General features: G+C 42.4%; 1 protein-coding gene across 1 annotated transcript in view; it reads left to right on the top strand.

Annotated features, from left to right (window-relative positions):
• LOC122805298 (girdin-like) overlaps nt 1-18,382 on the top strand; it is a 1,431,879-nt gene that overhangs the window by 1,094,694 nt on the left and 318,803 nt on the right. Inside the window, exon 18 of the mRNA XM_044075386.1 lies at nt 12,987-13,148. Within this exon, the coding sequence (XP_043931321.1) occupies nt 12,987-13,148 (162 nt within the window). The remainder of the gene's footprint in view (nt 1-12,986; nt 13,149-18,382) is intronic.

Genomic DNA, 18,382 nt, shown 5'->3' with positions numbered 1-18,382 from the left:
CGTTTGTTGATTGGGACCCTCACCCCCATTGGCACGGCCTGTGAACACATGTAATTCTTAACTGCTATATCATATCCTAGCTTTATATATGTGTATATTTACACACACACACACACACATATACATATATATATATATATATATATATATATATATACATATATATATATATATACACATCTACATATATATATATATATATATATATATATATATATATATATATATATATACATATATATATATCTATATATATATATATATATATATATATATATATATATATATATATATATATATATATAACATGACATATGGATGTATGAGTGTCTGCAGATGTATATATCTATATGTGGGTATTTATATATATGTCTGTCTATGTATGTATGCATTTGTACCACAGAGAGGGAGTGGTATATCTCCATGTAGTTATGGGTATATAGATATATATATATATATATATATATATATATATATATATATATATATATATATATATATATATATATATATATATATCTATATATATATATATATATATATATATATATATATATATATATATATATACACACACACACACACACACACACACACACACACACACACACACACACCTCTACATATTTACATCTACATCTGGTTATACCGTTCTCTGCCATGTAAAATAGACTGTGCTCCAGTGGGACTCATAGTGGGAGTGTCTGGCCATTGGGCGGCAGCTCTGCCCAATGAACACTATTGCTTTCATCCCTGGGGCGGTCCGCATAGACCCACTCCAGCAAACACCTGCACGCCTAGACCCATAATTACATACCCATAGTTCCCCCACCCGCACCTTCTCTACACCACTCATCCTTACTCTGGGTGCTGGTCAGGTCTGAACACACCACTGCGCACTGCCCACTCTCCACTTCATGGAACCCATCTCGTATGTTGTCTCGACCCATGGGTCATCAGGCTTTCCCACCCTTGTAGTCTGGGTATGTACATGCCCTGCCTTGCTAGGTCATCGCACAGGCTTCCTCCTATAACAAGACATTTTTGGGGTGTCCCGCAAGGAATGCACCTGTCTCTGTTCTAAGATTAGACTTCTCGGGTCCACTGTGTCCCACCATTGTATCCTGCCTGTGGTCTGGGGAGCAGTGGATTGTTTATATTGTTTGTGGGATTGTTTGTTTGTTTCCCCTGTTCGGCTGGCGGGGGGGGGTTCATGCTATGTGTTACACGTTTCTTGCTTGGGCGCCTCACCTCCATTGGCATGGCCTGTGTACATTTGTCAGTCTTATGTGCTGTATCGCATCATAGCTATACATCTGTGTATATCTACACAACACACACACACACACACATATATATATATATATATATATATATATATATGTGTGTGTGTGTGTGTGTGTGTATATACGTCTGTATATACGTCTGTGTATATATATATATATATATATATATATATATATATATATATATATATATATATATATATATATATATATCTGACAACATGTGGATGTACGGGTGTCTGCATATGTATATATGTATATGTGGGTATTTATTTATATGTATATGTGGGTATTTATTTATATGTCTATCTATGTATGTATACATATGTACTGCAGAGAGGGGGAGGTATATATCTATTTAGTTATGGGTATTTATACTAACACATATACCTGTAAATCTTTAGCTACATATCCGGTAATGTTGACTGGTATTGCTGGATACTGTGTTTTGTGTGCATACCGGCCAACCTTGTGTGCCACGTATGCTTTGCGATGCCTACCACTACATCCATTGGTGTACACAGAGTCACAAGTGACATCTATTGTTAGTACTAGGAATACATTCATCCCATGCGGGACAACCCAAACATTGGGTATTCAACCTTCATCTACACCCTGAGTTACATATGTACCCCTGGCTATGTGCATGGTCTCTGGCGTGTGCCACACCTAGGATACTTGGGTCGGGACATCATACGAGATGGGTCCCAAGGGGGGGCAATGTGTGGTGGTGTGGTAGCTACGGGTCAGTAACCAGGGTAGGGGTGGTGGCTGCATGTGTGCTGCGGGTGTGGGGAAGCAGAACTGTGGGTTATACTTGCATGGGTTGGGGATGGCCTGGGTTGGATGGGCCTGTACTGCTCGGCCCGCCTAGTGGGTGGGGGAGAGGAGTATGTGATGTCGACATGTGACACATAACAAGGGCTGATTTAATTCCCTAGTTCAATGACAGACGTACAATACTATGAGCTTGGTAGTGTATTGCAGGGCAGACATGTTTGGCTGGGTGGGGGGTATGCAAATTCATACGAGACGTGTATTGTTTGGAGCCTCTCAGGCCCAGTGATGGTGCATGTGGACATATATGTTTCTGTTCATCTACCATTGGTATCTGCAGATGTCTGGCCATATATACCTCTGTGGGTATATATATATATATATATATATATATATTTGCTTACATATGTCTAACTATGTTGGAATATACCTACGGAGACATATATCTGCGTACATATGTCACTTGATGTGTATATGTGGACATATAGATGTTGACATATATATGTGTAGTTGCCAGCATTTGCATGTATATCTGTTCATATACTTGTATTTATATGTGTATATCTCTGGATATTTATATATATGTATATATATGTGACTACATCTATAGATATGTTGTATCCGTTTAGTTAGTGATATATTTGCAGACACATGCCCATCTAGCTGTAGGTATACATTCTCTGTACTGTTGCATTACTGGGCTGGGGTTATATTTCTGACAACATACAATTTCTGCATATCTGGCATGGCTTAGTGGTAAATTGTTTCGTGTATGGTGTGCATGGTCCTGGGTTCCGGCCTTGCGGAGGCTTTTTGTTTTGCTGATGGACAGAACACTGGCCATTGAACACGGTGTGCTTAAGGCACTTTCAAGCTGTTGTTAGTGGGTTTGTGTAGAGGTAAGCACTGCTGACTTCTGGTCACAGTGTCTTACATGTAGTTAGCTTCTCCTTTGCTTAATCTGTGTCGGCGGTGCTTCACCCCGCCCACACGCACTTGCACATGCTCACTAGTGCTTACATATGCTTACTACTGCTTATCTGTGCTTACGCCTGCTTACTTACGGTTGACATTCATTATGGTACTGACTATTCACATGTGCATTTAATGCAGTACTCCAGTTCACATTTAAATGTTATTTAGTCGGTTATACAGCAATAAAATGTAAATATATATTCGTATACAGATTTCACATGGAAAATGGTATGTGCTGCAGTGGGACTCGAACCTGGAATGCCTGCTCGGTAGGCGGATCCTCTGCCCACTGCACTATTGCTGTGCTGTTTTATTTGAATATATCTTCCTTGTTATCCTCTTCAGCTTTTTAAGCTGCTTTAACCGTAGCTAAGAGATGGGCAGACCCGCGCACCTACGGTTAGCTATACTCTGAGTTTTAGAGATAAATACAGGGGTTACCTCTTTTTATTTTTATGTCCTATTGCTGTTGTACACATGGGGGACTGTTGGCAGGGATATGCGGACACCTATGAGCAGTCTCACTCGTTTATTTACAGTTTCTGCTGTTCTACTTTGCAGGGGCGTGTTTATTCTGAGAGCTCTGCTCTCAGACACGCTCCATGTAGGATTAGGATGTCAGGCAGCATGCCTTCATTAATATGCTTGGCACACTGCTGTCCTCCTTCTAAATGGCCGCTTTCGTGCAGGACTAGCCTAGTCCTCCATGTAAGATTAGCGAATCCAGGGACAGCCTTAATCTTCTCTTCTAACTGCCAGTATTTTATATATATATATATATATATATATATATATATATATATATATATATATATATATATATATATATATATATATATATATATACATACATACATACATACATTATTTATATATACATATATATATATATATATATATATATATATATTTTTATATATATATATATATATATATATATATATATATATATACACACACACACATAGATATAGATGTATACATACACATAAATGGACATTAAAACGTTTTGCCAGTGTTTCTTAATAGCCTAAATATTACCTTTACCCACATGGCTTTGCTTTCTTTTTTATTTAATTTTTTTAGCTTTCTTTACCTGCACGATAGTTTCCTTTTTTTCATATACTGTGAATAGTTATTGCTCTGCTTTTCTACTGATATTGTGCTCGCATGAACAGCTGTTGTATTTATTTACTTACAGTCAGGTGGTACTCATTTTCAATCTACTTTTGCTTTGCTATTCTGTGTTGCTGCAAGGCAGTAAGGTAAGGAGGCATGTTATTTTCAGTAACATCACTGCTATTCTCTAGTCATCCTCTAGAGTTTGATAGTTCAGCTCTCTAATACAAAGACAATTTCATAAATGCAAGCCAATAAATTCAGGTTATATGTGAATTTAGAATTAGAATGTACTTCACTCAATATCCTGCCCTGACTTTATTGGGTAGAGTATGTACAAACAGTAGCATGCTAATAAGTCTGCAAAGCATGGCTGTAAATTAGGAAAAGGAAGTTCCTAAACTGATTTTCAGATTTTTAGGAAATGTTCTGCAATCATCTGACCTAGGATTCAGAAAGGCTTTCGACCTTTTCTTAGAAGGTTAATACAGTACGATATGCCTCGCGATTTCGTGACAGCTCCTGAGCTACAACTCTGCATGAGTACTGCCTTGGTGTAGACAGCTGTTTTACTAATAACACTGCATGCAAATACAGCAGTTCAGGAGGACAGCTAATTAAACAGGTGCTATTCCCTGGAAAATTTTGCCAGGACTGGAATAACATGGTAGAGAGATTTAGGGAAATACTCTACCAAGTTATTTTGCTTGTAAGGATGAAAATGTGTATTCCATGTGTCATATTTTGAAGGCTTACATCCATTCACTCCTATGGGGGAGTTACATCTTGTATTTTGACTGGGGCACAATCCATATGTGTATGTGTGTGTGTGTGTACGGACATGAATGTGACTGCATGGGTGTAAGTTAGTGTGTGTGTGTGTGTGTGTGTGTGGGGGGGGGGTGCATGAACATATATGGCCCTATAGGAGGTGAGTATAGCAAACTTGTGTGTGTGTGTGTGTGTGTGTGTGTGTGTGTGTGTGTGTGTGTGTGTGTGTGTGTGTGTGTGTGCGTGCGTGCGAGTGCATGTTCTTAGGTGGAACACTAGCATGATCAGGTCTGATAGCACAGTGCTCAGTGCAGAAAAGGCAATTAGCTGCTAATGAGGTGTTTGTCAGTGCAGATTTACCTTGTTTCTGAATCACTGCTGTTTTATTAATTGGCAGACCTGAAATTAGCCAATTAGCACTGACAGAGATAATCTTTTGACTTCTGGGAATGGTTCCAAACAAATACAAAATAGCTTGCAAAATCTTAAATTCTGAATCTAAAGCACTTTATAGGTTCATAGGTTCATAGGTAGGTACTAGGCTATCTGCCCGAGGGTATTTATAAGCCTAGCCAGAGTGTGTCGGCTTTCGCCACCTCATTGGTTAATTGACTGATCCTCTGTCAAGCAGAGACAATTAAGTGATCCCAGGGGTGTATTTTCTCTTACCCATCCACTGGTCAAGGTTTCTCTTGAAGAGTGTTAGTGAGGGGCTCTGCCTGATGTAATTTGGAATTTTGTTCCAAAGCATGGGGAGTCTCTGTGACAGGAATCTATCCCTCCAGCATGTTCTATTAATTGTTGTGGTGAGGTTTAGCTCACTAGAGCGTGTGGCTTGCAGTGACTTGGATTTCTTTAGGCGGAGAATGTCCATCAATTCTGAGTTGGACATGGCTTTGTAAGTCAGGCAGAGATCACCTCTGAATAAGCGATATGCCACTGAGTACAGCTGGAGTTTTTTCAGTTGGGCTGCATAGGACATATGTCTGAGGCCAGTAATCCTCTTTGTGCGGTACTTTTGTGGTCTTTCCAGCTGTTGGAAGTGTCTTGTGAGGTACATCTCAAATGGGGCATTGTACTCTATGATGGGTCTAATGAGTGATGAGTAGAGGGGCACTATAACCTCTTTATTTCTAGATACAAACCCTTTAGTAATTATATGGGCCACATAGAAGGATTTCCTGACTACTTTGGCAATATGATGGTCAAAGGAGAGATTACTATCTACCTGGGTCCCCAGATCTCTTATTACCGCTTCTGTATTAAAGGGGCTGCCACCTATGTGGTGATTTGTGGGTGTTTTGTTTTTCCCAAATGGGTTAACTATGCATTTTTTGGCACTTAGCTTGAGGCCATGACTTTGACACCAGGTGTCCGTCTCAGTAAGGCCCTTTTGGAGGATGTCCATGTCAGCCGGACAGTCGATTATGGCTCCCAGTTTGCAGTCATCTGCAAACTTGGTTAGCCATAGTTTTCCTGTGTTTGCCTGTACGTCTGAGAAGTATAAGCTGAACAGTAGGGGTCCCAGGACTGAGCCTTGTGGGATACCACTTGTGACTGGTTTAGAGTCGGACCTGGAGCCCGCTATTCTTACCGTGTGAGTTCTGTCTGTAAGCCAGTTGGCAACCCATCTCGTGATGTAGGGGTTTATGTTCAAGCTGGTGAGTTTTTCTGTAATACCCGAGTGGGTAATGGTGTCGAAAGCCTTGGCGAGGTCAAGGTAGGCTGTGTGAACCACCTTTCCCTCGTCTATGGCCTTGGTGACTGTCTCGAAGAAGTCAACCAGGTTTAGTAGGCATGATTTGCCCTTAACAAAGCCGAACTGGGTCGGGTCAAGTTTTTGGAGGTTCCCAATGTCTTTGTTAATGAGTTCCATGATGATACGCTCTATAGCCTTGCAGACCAGGCTAGTCAGGCTTATGGGGCGATAGTTACCAGGGTCAGTTGTGGCACCTCCTTTGTGGAGAGGAATAACCGTTGCTGTGTGCTGTTCTATGTGCACATAGCCTGTGGAGAGGCTGAGGATGAGCAGTGTGTTTAGGTGGGGGGAGTTAGTTCATTCTGTAGTTCATGCAAGACGCAGCCTGTGACACCATCTGGTCCCATTGATGCTGTGTTTTTGGCCTTTGAAAGGGCTGTTTTCACCTGTGCATCTGTGACTTGTGGGACACTACACTTTTCCGGTATTGTTGTGGGCCCTTTTGGAGGTGAGAGGGGGGGTGAAGTTTGCACTGAATCTATCTGCCAGGATGTTGGCAATATCATCTATTTTGCACTAGTTCAGTGCATATTTGCAAGTTGCCACTTAGATTCTTAACATAGCTAAAGAAGGCTTTGTGGTTATCTTTTGAATCCTTGGCTATTTTTCTTTTGAAGTTAGCCTTGGATGATTTCATGAGGGACCTTAGTGTCTTACTGATACTGATCAGGGATGTCTTTCCTTCTTGGGATTTCCTTTTTTTCTGAACTAGTTTCCTCCTGTTGTATAGCCTGTTTATTGCAAGGGTCCACCAAACTGGTTTCCTTCTCTTAGAGGAGTGTGTCTTGGTTTTGCTAGGGATGGCACAATCCATGCATCCTTGTAGGTGCTCATAGAGTGCATTTGTAAAGGTTTCTGCATCTTGGGCAGCATTATCCTTTAGCGTGGGGGCTGTGAAACTTACCACCTCTGTCTTAAGTAAGGTGAAGTTTGCTTTAGAAAAGTTTTTTACTCTGGTTTCCTTAGTTGAGGGTGGTGGTGGGGTGTGGACATTCAGAGTGATTCTTTTATGGTCTGATCTAACCAGTGTCACCCACGTTGGTAATGACCAGGTCCAATATGTTTTCAACTCTGATAGGGGAGTTTACCAGCTGATCCAGGGCATTTGAGTTGATGAATTCCAGGAAGCGCTGGGCCTGGGAATTTGTACTCGAGCAGTTTTCCCAGTGAATGGTAGGGTAATTGAAATCACCCAATATCAGGGTGTTTGGTGGGACCTTCATTTTTTCCAGTGTCTCCAGAAAGGTAGAGTGGCGGTCCTGGGTCATGGAGGGTGATCTGTAGCGGGCCACAATTTGCATTGCAGATTTGCCCGATGTTAGTTGCACATGGATGATCTCAGAGGTATCATGCTGCACCACTAAACTGGAGGGTGTAGGTATCCTTGATGAATATGGATACACCCCCCTCCTTTTGTGTTTTGGTCCATGTTCTGTGGCCAAAACATGTGGTACGAGTTGTAGCTCGGTAGTGCCGGGGTGCTCTCTGGAGCCTTGAACCAGGTTTCAGTTACTGCACATATGTCAGCGTTTTCCATACCAAGGAGTGCTTTGAGCACGTGCATTGTGAGATTTAGACTCCTGGCGTTGAGTAGCATAAACCTCAGTTTTTTGTTAATTGTGCTGTTTACAGAGGTGGGTTTGACTTTTGAGCCTTGCCTAAAAAAGGCACTATGGGGGCAACAAGAGCCTTGGCCAGTATTCAAAAGCCTAAGGGGTGACAGGTGCAAGCCATCTCTTGTGAAGCAACATGGCTTGTCGAGCATGTCATCCCAGGCTGACAGATACTGGATCCCCTTTGAATGACACCAGAAGCGTAGCCAATTGTTGAAATTCATAATTTTTTTCTTTATACTGAGGTATCGTTCTTGGTGAGGGCAGGATGCTGCTCAGGGTCAGGGTCATGCCAGTCTGGGCTGCATGATCAGAGAGCTCTTCCATGTCTCTTTTCATGTAGTCCAGGGAGGTATGTCTCAGGTCATTCACACCAACATGAACAATGACAGAGTCATATTTGTACTTGTTCTGGAGTGACCTGAGTGCTTGTGTTATGTGGTGGACTCTGGCTCCCGACAGGCAGCTAACAGTAACCTTCTGCTTGTCCAGCCTAGTGAGTGGGACGTCAGTGTGCCTGACTATAGAGTCACCTATTACTAGTGTGTTAGGTATGTTATTTCGCCTTAAGGGCTGTGATTGTGTGGTACACTGATTTTGTGTTTTATGTGTTGTCTGGTTTGTGTCAGGAAGTGCAAGTTGTTTGGGTGTCTGCTTTGGAGGTCTCTGATGCTTTTGCAGGTTTTTATTTAGAGCCTCCGAGTATTATTTTGCGTATTTATATGTATTTTCAATCAAAATAACCCTCAGAAGTTTGGGGCAGGTTTAAATAATCTACTACATCCTGGACAAACTTCAACCCCAATCCCTGCTACTACTATTGATAAAACCCCTGAAGATGTTTTTGATAGTTTTAATCAATTCTTTACTGAGACAATTCAAGCCCTAGCTAGCCAACTACCTCCTAGCTCCCCTGGTCCTAAAAGTAGCACCCCTAGAAACCTACTCGCGTTCAGCTTCCAACCAGTCGCCACTTCACTTATCCATACCTTGATCAAAAAATTAAAACCCACTACACTTTCTGCTGATCAACTCCCTGCCGAGTACCTACAAAAATCAGCTGATGCTATTGCTTACCCCATCTCAATACTAATCAATCGAACTATAGTAGAAGCTAAAATTCCTACCATCTGGAAAATATCCTATGTAATCCCACTTCACAAAGGAGACAGCTCTACTGAATTCTCCAGTTATAGGCCAATAGCTATACTCTCTCCACTTACAAAGATTATGGAAAAATGTATTCATAGACAACTCATGCACCACCTAATCCAAAATCGCCTTATGGCAGACACTCAGCATGGCATCCGTCCTCATCACAGCACTACTTCAGCCCTCCTAGCCTTTACTAACACCATAAACCATAATTGCAACAATAATTATATATCCTCAGCCCTCTTTTTGGATCTTTCCAAGGCATTCGATATGGTTGATCACCAACTTTTAATCGACACCCTGCAAACATTCTGTCCAGATACTGGAGCCCTCCAATGGTTTCAATCCTACCTGAATGGTCGACAGCAGGCTATCCTCTGGCAGAACAAACTCTCTAACCTTCTACCTAACACCCTTGGAGTACCACAAGGCTCTATACTAGGGCCCCTTGCTGTTCTCCATCTTCATTAACGACCTTTATACTGTCATCTCAAAAGTCAGCTGTATCCAATATGCTGATGACTCTACACTGATTTGCTCAGCCACATCTCCAGTAGAGTTATGGTCAGCTACCCAGACCACCTTTAATACAATAGAAAACTGGCTTTCTGAACATCGTCTGAACCTAAATCCCAAAAAAACTAAAATGCTGTTATTTTCACCAACATGTAGGTCTACCGCTTTCACCTTTAACATAAAATCAAATGATGGCACAATAATCTCCCCTGACCTATCTACAAAACTATTAGGTGTCATCACAGACAATAATCTAAAATTTGACCTACATGTTAACCAAACTATCAAAACCATCAATAAAAAACTAGGGTCACTTTACAGAATAAAAGCCTTCCTAACCCCTCCAGCTAAAATTGCCATAGCTCACTCTCACCTTCTTTCAACCCTTCTGTATGCATCCCGTCTACTCTCGAATTTAAACAAGACTGTCCTTAACAAACTCTCAATTTGCTACAACCACATTGCCAGGTTTGCCACTGGGCTGCCTTTTAGGACACATCATTGCATCAATCTAAATCAGCTTGGGTGGCTTGAACTACCCAGCCTAATCCAGTATAACCAACTGATTATGGCCTATAAAATCCTCTATAATCCGGACAATACCCCTGCACTTAAAAATATTATCACCCCCTATAACAATCCTAGACCGCTTCGATCCTCTAACAAACTACTAATTCAGACTAGCAAAATGAATAACACAGCCGGTGATTCTCTCTTTGCAAACTCTGTAAGTAGATCCTAGAACTCACTTCCAGCTGATATTACCTTACTTTCCACCTTAGGTCAATTTAAAACTAGACTCAAACAACATTTGTCACTTAACTGGCTATGTCAATGTATCAAGCCTGGCTAACTCTCTCTAGAATGTGTAAAAATCTGTTAACCAGTTTACTGTGTAATTTAATTTAATCCTGACTTGTGCTCAGGATTAACTGTAACCTGTAGAACTTGTTTAACTTGCTTACTTATGTAATCTCTGTAAATAGTCTGTTTGTAATATGTAATGCTGGTATTATGTAATGCTGTATCTGCTTACCCTTGGAGCTTTTCTCCCCGGGCCTCCGCTGAAAATGGACATGCATCCAGTCAGACTATCCCGGTCAACAAATGTAAAATAAAATAAATAAATATTTTTTTTGCCAGTGCTGTTTTAGTAAGTCTGTGTGCGGCTGGAGGTGTGATGCAAGTGTTAACCTTCTCCTCTTGACTGTCTGTTCCAGTCTTGAGTAGGACAGCTTAGCTTCCACTTTGGCTGTATAATTGCATCTCTTGCATATGTTAGTGTTTTGTGGTAGGAGGAGAGGGCTGTCTGTGTACATGAGGCAGTTGTAACATTGCCTCAGGATACCCAGATTCACCAGCTGGACTGGAGAGTGCACCTGAAGTTGCCCTTTGGTCATGCCTGAATAGTAGGGTGAGCTGCTTAGTCGCTTGGTTGGTGAGGGGTGAATAAAGAGCCTTGCCCTGCTGAGAAATCAATGTCAGGGTATATTAATGCTTGCTATTAGGTCTGAGCAAGTGGTGGGCTGTAAGATGCTTTTTGAGTGCTTAGGTTGAGAGTTAGACTAGTTTAAAGTGAAAAACTGAAGAGGAGACTTAGTGGAGCCAGGAATAATTTAACCGTAGCTAACCAGCACTGCCCGGTGCGTAAAACCGTGCAAACGCGGTTTTTATAGTAGGGAAATGAAAGAGATAGAAATTAGCCCAAAATGGCCAATAAACTACTAATGTCTGGGCTGGAACCACTCCTCCAGGGACAGATAGGTTGCTCAAAGCTCCCTTCTCTCACAGGTGAACAGAGAAACTTCCTTCTATCCAAGTAAGGTATGGGCAACTCAGAAACTAGTATCACAGCCCTGAATTCAGCACTAGCCTTAAAAGTGGACTATACTAGCTTAGAAAGGCGGGAAACAAGGAATTTTTTTTTTTTTTTTTTTTTTTTTTGAAACGATAAGGCAAAAACAGTAAAAAAATGCACTTAAAACAGCTTTAAACGACTACAAGTGATCAGAAAAGGCTATCACACTTTAGTGTGTAGCCTACAACAGTTAAACAAATTATTTAAACAGAAAACAACTTTTTAAAAGTGCAGGCAGTTAAATAAGTACAATATGTGAAAAAAAACAAGCCTTTAAATCACAATAAATGCTGGAAAATCTGCATTTAGGCAGAAAACAGTTAAGTACAGCAAGAAAGTACAGAAAACTGATACTTAATCACTCCAAAGTCTCTCTTCTAAGCTAGAAGGCTTGTATCAGTTTAAGGCTTTATAGTGCTACCCAGTAGGTTAGTTACAGGAAAGATGGGAAACAAGCACAGATGCGGTCTTTTAAACCAGAAAGTTGAAAAAGACAGACAAACTGTCCAAATGGTCAATAAACTACAAGTTCTGGGCCAAGAACCTCTCCTCTCGTGGTTGACAGGCTACCTAGTGCTTACCTCTCCCAGTGATAAGCTAGAAGGGTTTTCTCCAACAGAGAAAGGCTTGCGAGGCTCAGAAGCTTACCAACAGTCCTGGATACAGCAACTCTGTAGCTGGACTAGGCTAGTTACAAGAAAGGTGGGAAACAAGCGCAAGTGTGGCTTTTAAACCAGAACGTTGACAGAGATGGAAAAAATCTGCCCAAATGGCCAATAACTACAATCTCTGGGCCAGGAACCACTCCTCTTGTGGTAGATAGGCTACCTAATGCTTACCACTCCCACTGATAAGCTAGAAGGCTTCCCTGCAACACATAAAGGCTTGGGGGGCTCAGAAGCTTACAAAGAGTCCTTGATACAGCAAATATGTACCTGGACTAGACTAGTTACAGGAAAGGCGGGGAACTTTAGATTATTATATACTGTTTTATATCTATCCGTTTTGAAATTTTTAAATCCGGACATAGGCCTGAATTTAAATCTTCTTCAAGTTAGTGAATTCTATGCGGTGATATTTGCATATGAAGGAATATTAAAGTATTAAAAAATTTTATTATACATTCCTTACCTTTTCATCATCTCTATAATTCATAGGTCATGCAAAATAATGACAGCCTACGACAAAGTGAAGACATTCGTCAAGCATCTCTTTTGGTTTCAGAAAAGGCAGAAGAGTCCAAGAATATAAAACAGCAGATAGTGCAACATTCTATTGATTATGAAGTATGCAACAGGCTTACTGAGCCAAAAACACATGTAAGTTGTTGAACGCTAAGTTTTTAATAAATATATCTGCTAAGTTTATAGCATTATACATAAAAAATGTGTTTCAGTTAGAGAAGGGTAAAAGCTTTGTGAAGGTTTGAACTCCTCTGTAAAACATAAATGAAAATCGAAGTCTGCACCAAATAATCTGTAACAAAGATAAGTTTTAGGTTGTTAATGACTACCCTACTGGCATACAATGAGTAGTTAAAAGGATCACAGTTACCAAGCAGGTGGCAGAAAAAATGCAGCAATGGGAAGACACGGTTATAACTAAGTATTGCAGTGCAACTGGATTTTTGGGTTTGAATTTCCTTGTATATGTAGTCAGGGAGAATTATCCTCTTCACCAAAGAGATTCTCTGGTCCATGGGTTAACATTCTGTTTGTGTAATTCCAGCCACTGACCTAACTCAACTTAAAGATTGTCACAAACCTGTTTGATTTTAGGTCCAAGATTTACACCTATATATCTTAAAGAAGATTTGTAGCAGCATGTGAGGAAGCTCTTACACTAGTTAGAAAAAGGAGATTCCCCCAACACCTGTAACTAAAGATGAATGTGAAAGAGACAACTGGATCAGAGTCTAGATTTCCTGTAGAACATCTTCAAAGACTTAGAAATGGTCATTAATGCATCATGGGTAAATAGAATAATCACCAAAGGATCTCTAGTGTCATGTCCACTCTTTGTTCCTATTGTACAAGAAACATGTTTACTACCAAGGCATCAGTCTCCAAGACAACCTTAAGAGGAAGTGCACAACCCTGAAAGATGTCTCATGTAGAGCCAGCAGGAGGTCCTGGTGACAAACGTAATCATGCCAAATGTACTACCACATGGCTGCTCAATGTCCTTTACTACCTTAGAAAGAATACTGAAAGTTGTATATGCTTCCCTTAGTCTGTCCAGTGCCTCCTGGGAATTGAGACCAAAGACCAGTGTATGAATCCTTCTACTCAATTCAAATAGTCAGTTAATTATGCCAGAAACTAGAGATGTGAAGTTGTTCAATCTCGCCATTCATTCTTCACTGATGGGTTCGGAGCCGATTCTCGGCTCCGACACAGCTGACTAGCAAGCTCAAAGTTCTCCAGTAGCTCGAGACCCAACCCCTTATCCCACAATGCACTGTTGAAATTACCTCAGGTCTAGTTTGCCGCGGCATGGATCTCTTGGTTTCCAGCGTTGCTCAAGACTGTTATTGGGAGTTTTCAACTTTCAGCAAGTTTTATATTTCAATTTTTTATATATCTTTGATTACTATATAATACTAGATATTACTAGCTAGTGGATAGTTGCTTTCTGTGTTCAACCTCCTTTCCTCAGTAAAATCTTTCTTTGCCTTCGGCCCTTTGGCCTTAGGATCTCTTTTTATAGTTGTTAGTCAGTGTTCCCTGTTTGGGACTCTTGTTATTGGATTACTTAATCCTGTTTATATTGATATAGTTGTTAGTTGCCCCTTTTGGGCTGTGTGTGTTTTGTGTGAGTTAGTTAGTTAGATTCTAAAATAGTTCATAGTTAAATAGTGTGTTCCATTTTAGAGGAAATTGTGACATGTCTGAAGAAAAAGATAAAAATCCAAAGTCTAGGTTTAAAAAATGCCCAGACTGTGGACAGAAAATGTCTGTCACGGATGCCCATGTGTAGTGTGTTTATTGTTTGGGTGAGGTGCACCTGCAAGAGTCATGCAGTATCTGTCATTCCTTTTCCACCAGAGTGCTTGCAGAAAGGAAGAGGAAGTTAACTGATAGGGGTATTATCAAACACCCTTTTTCTGTGGCATTGTCTGACCAGGATGGGGTCAGCAAATTATCCAAATCTTCCTCTGAATCTAGGTCTAAAAAAGGAAAAAGGTCAGAAAGTGTGGTGACTTCAGCTCCACTGCCTTCAGAGTCAACAGTCTGTTCTTTTCAGAACCGGGACACTGCTCTGGAACCAGTTGCCGAAAAACCTCCATCCGTACTGCTCCAGTCGGCTCCATCTGTTCACTCTTCCAGGTCCTCTGTCAGCCTTTCTGATCTGGATATGGAGTGGCTGGTTCAGAAACTCTTAAAGACACCAGGCCTAGCTAAATTGCTGTTGGCTCAGACCCAACTGTCAGAGCTGAAGACCACTACTCTTGAATTGTTTGCTCCTCTTCCGAGCCATACCGGACCTTTGGAGCCGGAGGAGGCCAACCTGATGATTGTGGATCCCTTGGAGCCGACACCTGTTCCAGTGTCATCAGCTCCATCTGCTCGGATGTTCTCGGCACTGACCAGAGATTCTAGGAGCCGACACTCTCCGGTCGGTTCCGGGGAGGATAACGGCACTGACTTGTTGGTGCCGACTTTTCCTCTCGGGCCTCAGCTCGGGTGAGCTCGGCTCCTACCTCAGGCTCAGAGCCCATGGCTTCAGTGCAGGAGGAGATTGCGGCTCCATCAGATCCGTCGACTCCTTCTCATCGGAGCCAAGGTGCATTCGAAGCCATGAGGCGAGTGTTGTCTCCCAAGACTTCCTCATCTCTAGGTCTGGCCTCTTCTTCCCCTAAAGTGCCTGTGTCAGTTTCTGTCTCCTCCGGTCATCCCAAGCGTAGGGGTGCTCCCTGCTTTTCTGAGACCTCTCCAGAAGTTCCCCCCGAAGAGGTTCCCAGGAAGAGATTATGCAAGAGGAGGCATTTGGACTCCCCCAGGAGTCTATCACATCGGACACTGACTTGGATGAATCAGAAGGGTCCCCTAGATCCCCCTCTAAGGACATCTCCTTTGCGGAGATTCTTGAAATTGTTAGGCAGAGGGGTGATTGGCAGTCCAAGAGCCCTACCGAGGAGGATGAGTCGGTTCTCCTGAAGGCATTTGGGTCTCAACCTTCCATCTCTTGGGTATCTCCACCCTACGATGAGCTTATGGATCTTGTCTCTAGTAGGGAGTGGGAGTCACCAGAATCTATGGAACCTGTTCCTAGCAGGCCTAATAAGTTTATTTCTGCCCCCCATGGATAAGTCCTTTTTGACCAAGGGAGTCCCTGTTGATGCCATGGCGGTGGTGGTGGCAGCCACCAAAAAGGAAATGTCTGAGACTTCCTTGTCTATCCATCCTCCTAACAGAGAATCTAGGATCATGGATAGATATGGGAAACGCATGTTCAGTTCAGCGACTTTCTCACTCAGATCACTGAACTACTTGACACATTTTACCAGACTGCAGAAAGATCTCCTTAAGGAGTTGGTAGATACTCTTCAGGGTGCTGTAGCTATGAGTGTATCTGACAAGATTGCCACTCAGCTCTCTACCCTCAATTCGATAGTCAGCTCGTCCATGCATCTCGTATCTTACGCAGCTGATGGTTCGAGAAGAGCTGCAGGTACAGGAATCACTCTCCGTAGGCATGCCTGAATGTGACTCTGTTCCTTCCCAGAACCCTTCAAGTCTTCCTTTACTAATACTCCATTTGACTGCTCATCTTTGTTTGGGCCAAAGGTGAAGGAGGCTTTGACCAGGTGTGAGCAAGAACGAAAGACTCTGTCTGCCGTCGGAGTCCGTTTTTCCACCCCCACTCAACCCTTTCCTAAAGGTCAGAGGGGAGGAAAGATGTGGTTGTGGAAAGCCCAAGGAGCCTTTCAAGACATATGTGGGGAGCCCCCCTCCAGAGGCAGAGGAGGGGGTTTCAATGGAAGACGCCACTCTCGTGGCAAAGGGGGTCCGCAACACCAGGGTGACAGAGATCACTTCTCTGGTCAATCCTACCAGTGCTCCTGAAGGGAGGCCTGGCTGTCCTACTCTGGAGGCAGTCAGGGGTCGCTTATCATTGTACCCAAAAGCCTGGCTAAATATAACAAATGACAGTTGGGTACAAAGTATCATTTCCAGAGGGTATTTCATACCATTCTCCACCCAGCCCCTTCCGGTCAAAAAAATCCCAGACGTTCCACCCAGTCAAATGGGACAAACAGCAATAGACATACGCTGATTGCTAGAAAAAAAGAGTCATCCAGCCAGTCCCGGCAGACTAGATAGGATTCAGAACCTACTCAAGATTCTTTTTGGTTCATAAGAAAACAGGAGACTGGACACCCACTTTGGATCTCAGCAGACTCAACCAATTTGTGAGAAAAGAAAAGTTCTGAATGGTCACACTACAGTCCATACTCCCGTTTCTAGGGAAGGACAATTAGATGTGCTCAATCGATCTCAAGGATGCGTACTACCACATAAAGATGGTCAGGTCATCCAGGGATCACCTGCGTTTCCAGCTGGGAGCCAATCATTATCAATTCCGAGCTCTGCCCTTTGGTCTCACTACGGCCCCCAGAGTGTTCACCAAGTGCATGGCAGTGGTCACGGCTCACCTGAGGCATCTAGGATTCCAGGTGTTTCCATATTTGGATGATTGGCTCCTTACCTCCACCACCAGGCATCAACTTCTTCAAGCGAGAGAGGCTACTCTGACACTCTGCGATCGGCTAGGCATTACAGTCAACTTCAAAAAGTCTGCCTTGTTGCCATCACAGCATATAATTTTTATAGGGACAGAATTAGACACATCAACCACCACTCTTCGTCTTCCACCAGAAAGAATTTGTATTCTTCGCCAACACATTATGTCCCTGATATCAAAGAACAGAGCACCAGCTGCAGATGTATTGAAAGTTCTAGGATTGGTGGCAGCAGCTATTTTAGCAATCCCGTTAGCAAGGATGCATATGAGAATCCTTCAATGGCTTCTATTCACGCAATGGTCTTAACAAAGAACTTCCAATGAGTCACATGATCCTGATAACGAATTCCTGCAAGAAGGATCTTCAGTGGTGGTTGACGTCTCTTCATGTTACAATAGGACATCCCTTCATGCTCCCTCCTCCAGTTGCCACTGTGACCACGGACCGCTTCCCTGATAGGGTGGGGGGGGGACTCTTTTAGGGAAAGACTGCCCAAGGCTCATGGACAGATCAAGAATCACATCTTCATATCAATGTCCTGGAGATGAGAGCAGTACTTCTAGCGTTGCAATACTTTCAGGACTCTCTTCCTCTAGGGACAATTGCAATACAGACAGACAACATGTCAGTGGTCTGGTACCTGAACAAGCAAGGTGGGTTCAAGTCTTATCCCCTTTGCCGAGAAGCCCTCAGAGTATGGCAGTGGGCAGTGTCATCCCAGCGCTTTCTGTTAGCAATGCACATCCCGGGCAAATCCAATGTCATAGCGGACAGACCGAGCAGAGCAATTTTATTGCCCCATGA

This window comes from Protopterus annectens, chromosome 6.part1, assembly GCF_019279795.1.
Source record: "Protopterus annectens isolate FY-2018-M chromosome 6.part1, PAN1.0, whole genome shotgun sequence".
NCBI lineage: Eukaryota > Metazoa > Chordata > Ceratodontiformes > Protopteridae > Protopterus > Protopterus annectens.
This window is presented reverse-complemented; position numbering and strand designations above follow the sequence as displayed.